Below are 13,223 nucleotides of genomic sequence, written 5' to 3'. Positions count from 1 at the left end.
CTCTCCTCAGGGGAGCCGAAACGCATTGTCCAGTTCTCTCTTTCTCTCTATTTTTTGTGGATCCCCTTCTTTTAATTTATGTAACTTCCCCAGCAGACGTGCTTTGGTCAAACCCTTGACTTTGTAGGTAGTGAGAAAACAATATTAATGAAATATTTTCAGCCGTGGTCTTGTTCCAAGGACTGCATGCTAAGTACATATTGATTGTCACAACGGGAAGACAGAAGTAGTATTTAACAGGTTGAGAAAGTAGCAGCAGGTCAGTATTTTTATTTGTCTTGTCACCTAGGGTATCTTGGCTCATATCCACATGGGGGATTGGCCACACTGTACGTCATAATAGATAACTTTTTACAACGCTTGCTAAAAAAAGAGAAAGTAGATAGGAACAATAATAATTTTCCTTAAAAAACGTGCAAAAGTTCAGAAGAATGCGATAAACCAGAATATATAAAACAAATTAACAAAAATGAGGAAGGGGGACAAAGAATTGGACATATCTGGCAGTACCACTAGCAGCGTATCCTTTCGGTTGCCTGAATGAATTTATGTAGCACTGACAGAATAGCACTGCGGCCCACACCCAACTGACTGGCTCCAAACGATAATAGGGTGGATGTATTTTCTCGCAATCCGAGCATACCAATCGGTCTTTCAAGAATTATTCGTCGCAGTGAGGCGAAGCGGCGGCATGTGAGAAGAAAGTGATCTATTGTTTCCGGTTCATTTCAAACTGCACATAGGTTAGTTAATGAAAATCCTGATTTGTTGAGATCAAAATTTAACCGAGGCGAAAGCTTGTGAGGGTCACCTCACAGTGACGGGAAATGCATTTTGCAGTGTTCCATGTGAATTGCAAGCGCCAAAATTCTTCAGATTGTAGGAGAGACATTTCGTTGATTTTTAAGATTAACAGGCGTTTGAATCGTTCGGCAGTAATTAAAGGAAACTGTGGGGCTACTAGCTCCACCGGGAAATTTAAAGATGCCGAAGCGAGCGAATCAGCAATTTCATTTAGTACAATTCCAGCATGCCAGGGAACCCAAATAAACCGAACTTCTGATAGGCTATGCGGTATGAGAGACAAAAATATCCTGAGAAGAGGAGACTGCTTTGCGGACGTTAGATGTTTACATACAGACAAAGAATCCGAAATAATAATAGCTTTTGATTGCTCATAATTTAGGTTTCGAAGAAACTAAATTTTTATTTACTGCGCGCCGGAGCGTTCCTCTTCTTTCTTGTTATTGCTTGCTGAATAAAAGCGTGCAGATGCTGCTGCTGCTGCTGCTGCTGCTGCTGATAATGATGATGATAATGATGATGATGATTCCACAGCCATGGCTCGTACCCACTCAGGGAGATCGGCCATGAATCGACGACTTGATTCAATAAGATTTTTTTTCTATATCGAAACCAACCACTAAAAAAAGAAAGAAAAAAGAAAATACACCCTAGGAAGAACGAAAAGAGTGAAACAGTTGTTTTTCACTCGTTCGGCTAAGACAATTATTCATTACCTCGAATAGGAATCAGCATGGTTGAACAATGCTATCGTGTATGTTGGAATTTTTTCGCACGAATAATAATCACGCAGTTAAAAGCTTAATTCAGTTACTTTCATTAAGGTACTTGCAAACTGCATAGAAAACGTTCTCGTGGCTGAAACCCAGATTGTAAGCACCGAAGGAAAGTATATTTTCTATAGTGAAATTCAGCCCCAGGCTAGCGAATGGGAGAACTAAGAGAGTTTTCCTGAGCAATTTGTATCGGCGACATGATAAAAACTAGTGCTATATTGTTTGCAATTCCGAACAAAAGTTGTACAGTGGTGATATCGCCTGACCATCCCTATGTGAATAGAAATTTAACGGGGGGACACGACAACAAAATCTGGTTATTATAGTTTCCAGCTGTCTCGTTGGACACCAATGAATTTTCCATGAACATCTTAACTCTTTATTGCACTTTGTTGCATTTACGCAACATACCAATAAACCGCCATAAAAATGAAAGCTACTTTCATTTGGTCCCTTCTATGCATGCTGTTGCATTTCTGCAACACCAGTTTGAAAAACGCGCCGTCTTGTGCTCCCCCCTGTGCTCATCCTGTTCAACTATTGCCAAACAAACATGGTGGACGCTGCCCGCGCCAGCACGGAGCTACACAGGTAAGATTTGCAAGTTATAAATGTTTGTCTGGACGGATTCAACCGCGGAAAGAGCTGTTAAGCCCTTCGGCACATCCTCCTAATAGTGTAGATTGCAAAAAACGTTATGTTTACAGAATGGTGTGTTTCTTGCGACAAAAAGTTGCTATGTTGCATATATGCAACAACGTGCTCATGATGTTTGTTTTTTTTCTCTCAAACTAGAAATGGATCCTAAACGTTTTTATGGCTGAGCAATCCCTTCTGATAGTGAAGACAACGAACTTTCTGGTAGTGACGACGATCCAGAGCGTAAGTGTTTTCGATTCATCGTGTGTGCAGTGTGTTGCATGGTGGAATTCGAGAATTTTTTTAGAATTGTGTGTGCATACGCCCGCGGCTGCCCCGCATCGTTACGGCTGCACCCATATGTCTGTGCTCCTGCGTTTTAAATTTTTGTCTATAACGCGAAGACACCGCGCCTAGGGGTTTTGTCGGATTTAAAAATACAGATGCACACTGTTTTCTTTACGTGCATTTCACTTTATTTTACCACTAATTTTAGGTCCTGCATATCGCTGTCTGTTTCCACTACAGACATCGCACCTGACTGCGGAAGCCTAAATGACAGCACAAACGAGTCGAGTGCATGCTCCGACGAGGACGAAGCTACACCAAGTGGGGAAACATCTGACCACCACCCCACACAAGCTAAAAGACGCATGATTTGGAAGAAGGCGAATCTAATAAGAGATCCACAGACAGTTCAGTTCTCCGGGCAAAGTGAACTACCTGAGTTCATTGCAGAACTAGAGACACCATTCAAATACTTCAAGTCTCTTCCCTGGCTCGCTGATTTCACTAATTGCAGATCAGAGCAATTTGTTTGCACTCCAGAAAGACGTGAGTCAGCCCCTTTGCACTACTGCAGAACAGATCGAAGTGTTTATTGGAACGTGCATGTGGATGTCGATCATTCAAATGAGGAACACAAGGTGGTACTGGAGCGCAGTGACCAGGGTTAGCCAACTTGCTGACAACTTTCCTGTGGGTCGCTTTGAAAAACTGAAGCATAACATCCACTTCGTAGACAAGTACTCTCGGCCCAAAGGACGCTCCAGGAAGAGATCGGCTTACGAAGGTGCGGCCTCTGATTTATACCATGAATGAACAGTTGTCACTTGTGCCTCTTGAAGAGCATCATCTATTGATAAACAGATTAAACCCTTCAAAGGTAGAAGCTCCCTCAAGCAGTACTGTCCCAAGAAACCCAAGAAATGGGGTTACAAAGTTTTCGTGCTCTCCGGTGTAAGCGGCTTCTCCTACCAATTGGAGGTATATACCGGACAGGAGAACTCGGCGCAAAGACGTTCAGGGGAGCCTGACTGTGGAGCGAGTGGAAATGTCATTGTTCGCTTGTGTAGAACGGTTCCGAGAGGCGTACACCACAAAGTGTACTTCGACAACTATTTCAACTGCCCAAGTTTGCAAGTGTACCCAGAGATGAACTCAGTTCACTGCATTGGAACAGTGCGGATAAACCGGGTTCCTGGAGTGAGCCTGCCTGGTGAGCAGGAAATGAAAAAAAGGGGAGAGGTCACTTCGAAGAAAGGGTGGCAGTTTTGGATGGAATTGAACTGTCGTGTACAAGGTGGCAAGATAACCAAGCAGTGACCCTTCTATCCTCCTTCATTGGAGCAGAGCCTGCTGCAAGGGCATCAAGGTACAATCGTCAGAAAAAGGAGCGAAGTGAGATACCGTGCCCTGCAGTTATCACCATCTAAAACAAGCACATGGGTGGTGTAGACCTTTTAGACTCCCTCATCTCCATTTACCGTCCCTACCTGAGATCGAAGCGATATTATTTTCGTGTTTTTCTGCACATCCCTGACTTGACAGCTGCAAATGCTTGGTTGCTCTACAAGAGGAATGCCTTGAGCAAACGAGATGAGTACGCAGAAAGGCTTCTTCCTTTGGCCGACTTCAAGATGGACCTGGCTGCATCACTCTGCAAGGCTGGGAAGACTGTGGTGAAGAAGCGAGGAAGGCCTAGCAACGAGTCAATAGAACAAGCCTCTAAGGAGAAGAGAAAAAGGGGACCAACAGCTCCAGCTTCAACTAAAGATATCCGGCTAGATCAGGTATTATTTCTCATCTATGGAGCTTTGTCTTAGGACTCATAATTGTCATTTCTTTCCTCAGGTTGGTCACGGGGTCCTTTGGAGCCAGAAGCGGCAGCGCAGCAAGTTTCCAGGCTGCGCGGGAATCTGCATGAGCTACTGCGTAAAGTGTGAAGTGCACCTCTGTTCGACAAACAAGAGCAATTGTTTTTTTTTGTACCACACAACAAAATGAGTGCACTATTGTTGATTACTTACCGATTACTTCTAGTGGTATAGCAGTAATCAGTAAATATTGGTATAAAACAAAGCTTTCCTAGGAATCAAGTGAGATAGCTATTTATTGTAGCATTTGTTCCCCCTCGCTGACTGTCTTGTAAATAAACATTACAGTTGAAATGAAAAAGGTCTGTTTCTTCTCGATTTTTTTCTGTGTACGCGCAGTGTTGCAAAAATGCAACGTACCCTTTTTCTGCAACTAAAAACTGTAAAAGTCCAGTACGGTTAATTTTTTTGTTAGTAGAGTTATTGTTATGGTTCTCCTCAACACCATAAATAATTTCACGGCCAAAGAAAAAATCGTGCAGTAAAGGGTTAAGTGTGTAAATTCTGGTGTTGACAATATTGCCTCCATAGCGTCTGCACTAAGCGCAAGTTTTCTGTATCTTGGCGCAGTTATAGTGGCCAATTCGAGAAGGACTGATAGTTCTGGCCCTTCCAATGCTGCTCGTGCTAGAGAGTCGGTGATTTTATTTACTTTATTTCGCAATGACCAGGTACCCATACTAATTTCAGTAGCTGCAGCTGAGGAGGGACTAGCATAAGGAGCGTCTTCAAGACCATTGATTTTGTTGACAACGTAATCGACGTACATACTGACAGGGGATCTGTGATTATGATTGCGTTATCGGCATTCAAATGTAGCTTTCGCAGCGCTAGAACTATTGCCAACAGTTCAGCTTTAAAAACTGGGGTGAAATGCGGTAATCTTAATAAAAAGGCCAGTCAAGCGAATGGAAGTATATACCTAAACCTGTCTTTTCATCCATTACTGAAGCATCTGTGGCTATAATATTATTCGTTTATGCGTGTGCAAAATAATCCTGCAGTTGGCTATTTAAGACCCTATAGGATAGTAATTTGGGCTTAGAGAGAAAAATCTCATCGAATTTTATCTTAAGAATTTGATTTCTATCCTGCACCGCAATCACATCTCGAATTCTCATATTTATCCTATCTAGTTGTTTCTGGACAAAAGCAATTTGATGTGTTCAAAACCATGGCCAATGGGCAAGAAAAGGGTGTCTGGGTCATTTATAAAATCATATTCAGATCGTCTTGGCGCATAGCTATATATTTCAGAAAAGTCTGAACCGTTAGGATACGAAAACGGCAAGGCAATGTAGGTAATCGTGCTTCCTGATACAAAACATTGTTTGTTACAAACCTGGGAAGTCCTAGACACAATCTCAAGGCTTCTTGTTGAAGCATAACCAGCTGCTTTATTTTATAAGCAGGGCCACCTGAGAACAATACGCACCCAAATTCTAGAATTGGTCGCATATACATTTTATATATCATCACCATTGTGCTTCAACGTAGACCATATCGACGGCTGCTCAGTCTACGAAGAATTCCTGAGGCACGTTGTGCTTTAGATGCCATGCTTTCTATGTGGGGAGTCCAGTTTAGGTTGGCATTATAAATTACTCCCAAATATTTAGGAGATTGCACCTGGGGAATGGGCTCTTGTTTATAACGTAATGAAACTGAGATGGAATCGGATAACGGGAATATCAATACTGCACTCATGTTTAAATTTAAGGTCATGCAGACTGCATCTAGCCATCTCTCCAGCATATTGACATATCTCTGTAGATTTTGATATAAGAGAGAGAGAGAGAGATAAAGATACAAGGAAAGGCAGGGAGGTTAACCAGGCGCACATCCGGTTTGCTACCCTGCACTGGGGAAGGGATAAAGGGGAGAAAAGAGGTTGCAGAAAGATGAGAAGGTACACACAATCACGAGCACACATGGGGAGCACACACAGTTTACAGGCGGTCGCTCAAGTTTGTTGACTTAAGGTAAAGTAGCAGTGCTTTAGTTGCTTTCTGCGCAACTGAGGCAGATGCCCAAGGTCCTAGTACCTTCTGCACACAAAATGGTCCGGGGTGAAGTCGATTCAAAACCATCCGTAGCTGGCATCGCTGTGTGTCGTAGCAAGCGCAGCTGCACAGGACGTGTTCGATGGTCTCTTCATCTCCGCAGTAGTCACATGTAGGAGTGTCTGCCATACCAATGCGAAAGGAGTACATCTTTGTGAATGCAACACCCAACCAAAGGCGGCATAACAGTGTCGCATCGGAGCGGGAAAGTTGTGATGGTAGCTTTAGCTTGAGCGAAGGATCCAGTTCATAAAATTGACACCTTTGGAACCTGGTAGACGGCCAGAACGTGCGTGTGAGATCTCGAGCCAGCAGATAAAGTTGTCTTGCTGCATCATTCCTTGATAGAGGAATCGGGACTACACGGGTTTCTTCATGGGCTGAGCGGGCTGCATCATCGGCTAATTGATTTCCGGTAATACCGATATGTCCAGGCAGCCATTGATATATAATATCATGCCCTCGTGCTAGAGCTTCATGATGGCAATGTCTTATTTCTTGTACCAGTTGGTCATGGCTCGTCCTACGCATGGCACACTGCAAACTCTGAAGCGCTGCCTTCGAATCACAGAATATGACCCATTTTCTTGGACGTTCTTGAACGAGATATTGTAAAGAAGCCCTTATAGCAGCAAGCTCTGATGCCGTAGATGTAGTCATGTGCGACATCTTAAACTTGATTGTCATTTCTGCAGCCGGAATTACAGCGGCACCTGATGAGCTACTGGATGAGACAGACCCATCAGTGTATATCTGCGTTCGGTCTAAGTACAACTCATGTAATAATAGCACTGTAGCTTGCTTCAATGCTACTCTGGAGTGACTGCTTTTCTTTTTGATTCCCGGAATTTCTAGACGTACTTGCGGCTGGTCGAGGCACCAAAAGGGCATGCCGTTCTCACAGCTGGCGTATATCTTGATGGAATGCTGTTTAGGTGCTTGGCTATGACGTCTGAAAACGTAGCACGTGGTCTTCCGGAAGGTAGAAGGGCCAAGTGGTGGTCGGGGACACGGCTAGCATGTCGAATGTGCGCTCTGAGGCAATCCACAACTATATATGTCCTGACCGGATGGTCTTTGGCAAGCATGATTGTGGCATAAGTAGAAGCGCATCGGGGCAGTCCTAGGCAGATACGCAGTGCCTGACCTTGCAAACTCTCCAATGAATGAGTATTCGATTTGCAAGTGTTAGTCAGTACCGGCAAGCTGTAGCGCAATAGACCCAGAAATAGGGCCCTGTACAGCTGTAGCATGGAGGCCACAGAAGTTCCCCATGCTTTACCGCACAAGAATTTCATGATATGCACATTAGATAGCAGTCTCTTCTTCAAGTACGCACAATGTGGGCTCCACGAAAGACTTCTGTCGATTATGATGCCCAGGAAACGATGCGTCCGTGCATATTTGACACTCTGCCCATTGATGTAAACAGGGTATGGCGTCATTGGTTTGCGTGTAAACGCCATCAATGCCCACTTCACAGTTGATATATTTAGGCCTTGTTTCTGAAGGTAGGCTGTTGGGAGGGTTGCTGCCCGCTGTATTCGTGCACGCACCTGAAGGCGAGTAACTGCAGCACTCCAGAGGCAAATATCATCGGCGTATATGGATAGGCACACCGACTTTGCCAGAACCTTCACCAGACCAATGAGGGCCACATTGAACAATGTGGAGCTTAAAACACCTCCCTGAGGTACTCCGCAGTAGGTGTAATGTTGGGAAGTTGTGCCCTTATATGTTTGTACAAAGAAACCCCTGCCAGTTATATAATCTTTTATCCATTGAAACATTCGTCCATCAATGCATATTGCTGCGAGAGAAGTGAGGATGGCATCGTGAGCTACATTATCATATGCACCCTTCACGTCAAGAAAGAGTGCCACTGATATGCGCTTGCGACTTTTTTCTTGTTGAACAAATGTCGATAAATCAAGGACACAGTCAATGGAGGAGCGGCCCCGACGAAAGCCTGCCATGCAAGAAGGGTATTTGGTGTATCGTTCCAAGTACCACTTGAGACGAAATAGAACCATTCTTTCCATCACTTTTCCGAGGCAGCTTGCGAGGGCAATAGGGCGATACGCTGTCAAGTCCAATGGTGATTTTCCCGATTTCAAAAGTGGTATTAATCGACTAATTTTCCATTCTCGGGGAACACTGCCGCTGAGCCAGGAGTTGTTGAAGCATGTTAAAAGTTCTTTTCTAGCTTTTTGTCCAAGGTGTCCCAACGCACTATAAGTAATACTATCAGGACCTGGTGATGACATGCGCTTAGAAGCGACTAACGCACCTTCCAGTTCTTCCATGGTGAACGGAATGTCCATTTCTGGTAATCGCGTCTCAGGAACGATCACGGCGTCGATGCTCTCGTTCATAATATTCCCGGCAACTCTCGTGCAAAATTCTTCAGCCACCTCGAGTTCTGTTTTTCCATGATGGAGTGCCAAAGCTTTAAAAGGGTGCCGTTGTTGTGGAGAGGAGCGAAGACCACGAACTGTACTCCAGATATATGACAGTCGTTTATGAGGGTCTAGAGATTCGCAGAATGCTTTTCAGCGTTCGCTCTCCAGTTTGTAAATGCGTCGTTGAATCTATTTCTGGAGCCGCCTTGCTTCCCTCAGATCGTAAATTGATCTTGTGCGTCTGTATTGTCGTTCAGCACGCCTTCATATAGCTCGTAATTTTTCCAGTTCAAACTGTGTTACTTTAGACGAAAATGGTAATTTACATTTGGACGCTTGCATAGCTTCCACTATGGTATTTTCCAGGCTGCAGGCGAGGCCTTCTTGGCAAGCGTTCTCAACACGCGATGTAAACATCGACCAGTCAGTGCCAATTGCAACACCGGAAGAGAAATTTTTTATGATACCATCGATCGTCACGTCAGGTCAAGGCAACTGCCATACGTGAGACCCCGCAGATATGTGGGGGTACCATCGTTCATGATGGAAAGGTCGTAATCGGAAGCAAATGTAACAATGTTCCGGCCCCTGGCATTCATCCTAGTGCTCCCCCAAAGCATGTGATGGGCGTTGAAGTCACTTGTGATGATCCAAGGCCCATCGATTCTCATTAGGATGTCTTTTATTCTGTCGCAGTCAAATCGCGATGACGGAGATATATATCCACCAATAAGCGTGAACGAAACTGCATTCTTCTTCACACGAAGACACACGTACTGATTGTCGTCATTTCAACATATTCAGTGCGAAAGATAAGTCAAGTCTGTGCGAATGTAAACAATTACTTTGCTTCGTTCTTCGCAAGCGGCTGAACAAAAAGCTTCATAACCGGACAATCTATAAGGCGTTGATACGTTTGTTACACATATGACAAGTATAGGGAATTGATTGGCCCGAACAAATTGGCGAAAGTCCGACATACGGGACTTCATGCCTCTGGCATTCCACTGAAAAATCGACGCACTTTTAACTTCAGTGCGGAAGTGGAGATTTTGATGAGCCATTGTGCTTATACGAAGTTAGCAAGAACTGGATTCAGTGCATCCAGTATTTGCAGTGCACTCTTAGCAGACGGAGATTGTATGCTGCTCAGTAGCGTGCGAATCGTGGCAAATAATGATTGCACGATTGCAGCCATTTGCCTGTCTTTGTTGGAAAGATCTCGAACCGGGACGATTGCAGTCACTTGCCTGTCTTGGTTGGAAAGATCTCGAACCGGGAGCGCGGACTGGCCGTCATGAAGCTCCTTCGGTTCGCTTGATGCTGTTTCCCTTTGAAGTGCAGGCCACTCTGTCGCAGTTAGGGTATGCTCACTGGCTTTGTCCTTTACAGCCTTTCCCACGGCATGTGGTCTGGGAGGCAAAGGAGGTAGTACTGATGAGGGATCACGCAAACGTGTTGAGGAGGTAGTGGGCGTCCTCGAAGACCGACGTCGACGTGAACGACGCCTTCTGACTTTAGCTGCGGCTTCTCGATGAGATGAGTGATCGCGCACCATCTCCTTCAAGATGGCAATTTCCTTCTGAATCCGCGGGCAGTCCTTCGATGTGGCTTCATAGGATCCATTGCAATTAGAGCATTTCTTGACAGTTGCGACGCACTTATCCGCTTCATGGTGCTCGGCGCAGCGGTGGAATACCAGTGAATTCTCGCAGACGCTGCTCACATGTCCAAGTTTCATGCATTTACGGCACTGGAGAGGCTTTGGAATGAAAGGCCGCGCAGCATGTCTGAAGTACCCCACCTTCACATGAGAGGGGAGTGATGTGCTCTTAAACGCAATCTTCACACAGCGAGACTTGCCTAGCCGGGTGACATCAACAATTGGAGTGTCAGTTGTTGACAAGAAGTTGTAAGTCCTTATTGGAAATAGCGACATCAATGTCGTAGATCACGCCGGTTACTACATCACATCCCAAGGGAACATGAGAGCGCACTTGGTTGTCGTCCAAGTCAGTTAGACTGCGCAGAACGCCCAACGCACTTGCGTGCAAAACGTCCACAGCCAGCATATTCTTTCTGGCGTTCGCTCTTATGTCCGTGATCTCATTTGGCACGAGCGTTTCCAGAGACCTCGACACAGACTGTCTGTTAAGGCGTTTCATGCTGACGGTAGGAAGTGCAGGCAGAAACAGGATGGTATAAGTGTTCGATTTTGGCGCTTTACTTAAGTTTGAATAGTTGAGGATGAGGATGTCCTCATGTTCCTTCTCTTCGCCTTGCGGCTCAGCACAGGTTGGAAACCGTCATCTGAGAAGACCTCACTGCTGAGATAGTAAGCATGAGTATCTTCACTGTCGCTGTCGCTCGCTTGTCCCATCCGCTTCCTGGAGGCGGTCGCCGCTGACGCCGCTGGTGCCGGCAGGCGCCCGGGGTGGTCTACTTCCATCCCCTCCAAGGGAGCAGCGGAAACTGATCAACAGACTTAAATTACAACTGAAATACGCCGGAGTTAGCAGAAGCAGCTCCTATTCAAAACATGTCACTATGTGCCGTGAAAAATGCAATATCATCAGCATATTACAACTTTTTTACAATTTTTTTGGCAGCGGCGGCAGTGGCACCGGCATCATCACGTACCCTGACCATCCTACACGCAGGCTTTTCATTGTTTCCACGTGCGGAGACTTGACTGCTGCCTGGGGACTTCACGGCTGCGTCTGCGCGGGATGCTTCCTGCGTTGCCACATCATACGGTCCAAACAGCGCTTACCCTCGGCCTGGCTTTCTGAGTGACGTCAGTCCCCGTGACCTCGGATTCGCACATCTTCTGGCTTTAAAGGAGCCACATCTTCTGCTTGACCGGCATTTTCGGCAGCGGCGGCGGTGGCACCGGCATCATCACTTACCCTGACCATCCTACACGCAGGTTTGTGCAGGACTTTTCATACCCCTTCTGGAACTTTTTTCCGCTGCTGCTGCCAAACTAGGAGTGTAGATGCCCAGTACTCAGATGCCCTCTGAACTCACGAAGTTCCTTAAAGATATTCGACAGGAAATGCGTGACATGCGAAGCGCTATCGAAAAAGAACTCAGAAAAGAATTCAAAGATATGAAACAGTCTATCGACTTTTTCAGCACTCAATTTGATGCGATGGCGACACGCTGTTCGGCAATTGAAAAAGAAAGCGCTTCTCTCAAAAAGGAAAACACAGCTTTAATAACCAAATGTCGGGAACTTGGACACCAGGTTGCTGGCTTGGAAGAGAGGGTGAGTACCCAAGAGCAGTATTCAAGAAACAAAAACGTTGAAATTAAAGGTGTACCGTTTGTAAAAAATGAAAACCTTTCTGCAGTTTTAGGGAAGCTTGGTAGCCTTGTAGGTGAATCCGTCTGTGACAGCGATGTTGATGTTTGCCACCGTGTATCACGACAAGATGGTGGGTGTCCGAATGTTGTCGTTCAGTTTCGTTCGCGTACGAAGCGAGATGGTTTCATCGAAAAAGCACGGAAAAAGCGCATATCTGCCACTGATCTGGGTCACTCTGATGACACTTCCAATTTCATAAATGAACACTTGTGCCCAACGCTAAAGAGGCTTCTCGGACAGGCTGTAGCACGAAAGAAAGAAAGGCAGTGGAAGTACATGTGGACACGCGAGGGCAAAGTTTTCGCGCGGAAAAGTGACAACTCACGTGTACTTCGCATATCTGTCGTTCAAGACCTTGAAAAAATGGAGTGATCTCACTCGTGAATTAGACGTTTTCCCCACTACGGCCCTTCATCATGGCCGATACACTACACACACCTAGCGACGTTAGCAGAATACTTTCTTCAAAGAAAAACAAATGTACGTCCTTCTTGCGCTTGAACACGCAAACGGCGCGCAATAAGGACGATCATCTGAGCGCGCTGCTGTCCTCTTTTGGTTTTCCATTTGACATTGTAATGTTGAGTGAAACATGGTATCGCAACGACAAAGTACTGCAGGTGTCTGGTTATGTTACGCATTATCTGAATCGACGCGATAAAAAAGGAGGTGGCGTTCTACTGCTAACTAAGAGTACCCTGCATTGTGAAGTGCTGAAAGATTTTACTCGCACTACTACTGACTTTGAAATCTTGACTGTTCAGCATGATCGTAGCATTTTTTCCGTAGTATATCGCCCACCTGTAGGAAACGTGGTAAACTTTCTCGAATACATTGACAATCTACTGTCCTGGGTTAATGATAACGATTACAGACTAGTTCTGGGTGGTGATATTAATATTAACATGTTTCATGACAGCCCGCTTCGCAGACGCACAGTACGGGTGCTTGAATCAAATGCATGCACTAATACAATTTCCACACCTACTCGTATCCAAGGTAACTGCGAAAGT

At 45.3% G+C, this 13,223-nt stretch overlaps 1 protein-coding gene across 1 annotated transcript; it reads left to right on the top strand.

The window, feature by feature from the left end:
* Nucleotides 1-3,813: 3,813 nt before the first annotated feature.
* LOC119180607 (uncharacterized) lies at nt 3,814-4,505 on the top strand. The gene is made up of 2 exons (XM_037431721.2): nt 3,814-4,291; nt 4,353-4,505. Exons 1-2 carry the CDS (start codon nt 3,944-3,946, stop codon nt 4,503-4,505), a joined length of 501 nt encoding a protein of 166 aa, XP_037287618.1. The 5' UTR covers nt 3,814-3,943.
* The last annotated feature ends 8,718 nt before the right edge of the window (nt 4,506-13,223 follow it).

The sequence above is a fragment of the Rhipicephalus microplus genome, unplaced genomic scaffold, assembly GCF_043290135.1.
Source record: "Rhipicephalus microplus isolate Deutch F79 unplaced genomic scaffold, USDA_Rmic scaffold_14, whole genome shotgun sequence".
Taxonomy (NCBI): domain Eukaryota; kingdom Metazoa; phylum Arthropoda; class Arachnida; order Ixodida; family Ixodidae; genus Rhipicephalus; species Rhipicephalus microplus.
The sequence above is the reverse complement of the archived record's forward strand: the minus strand, read 5'-3'. Positions and strand labels throughout refer to the sequence as shown.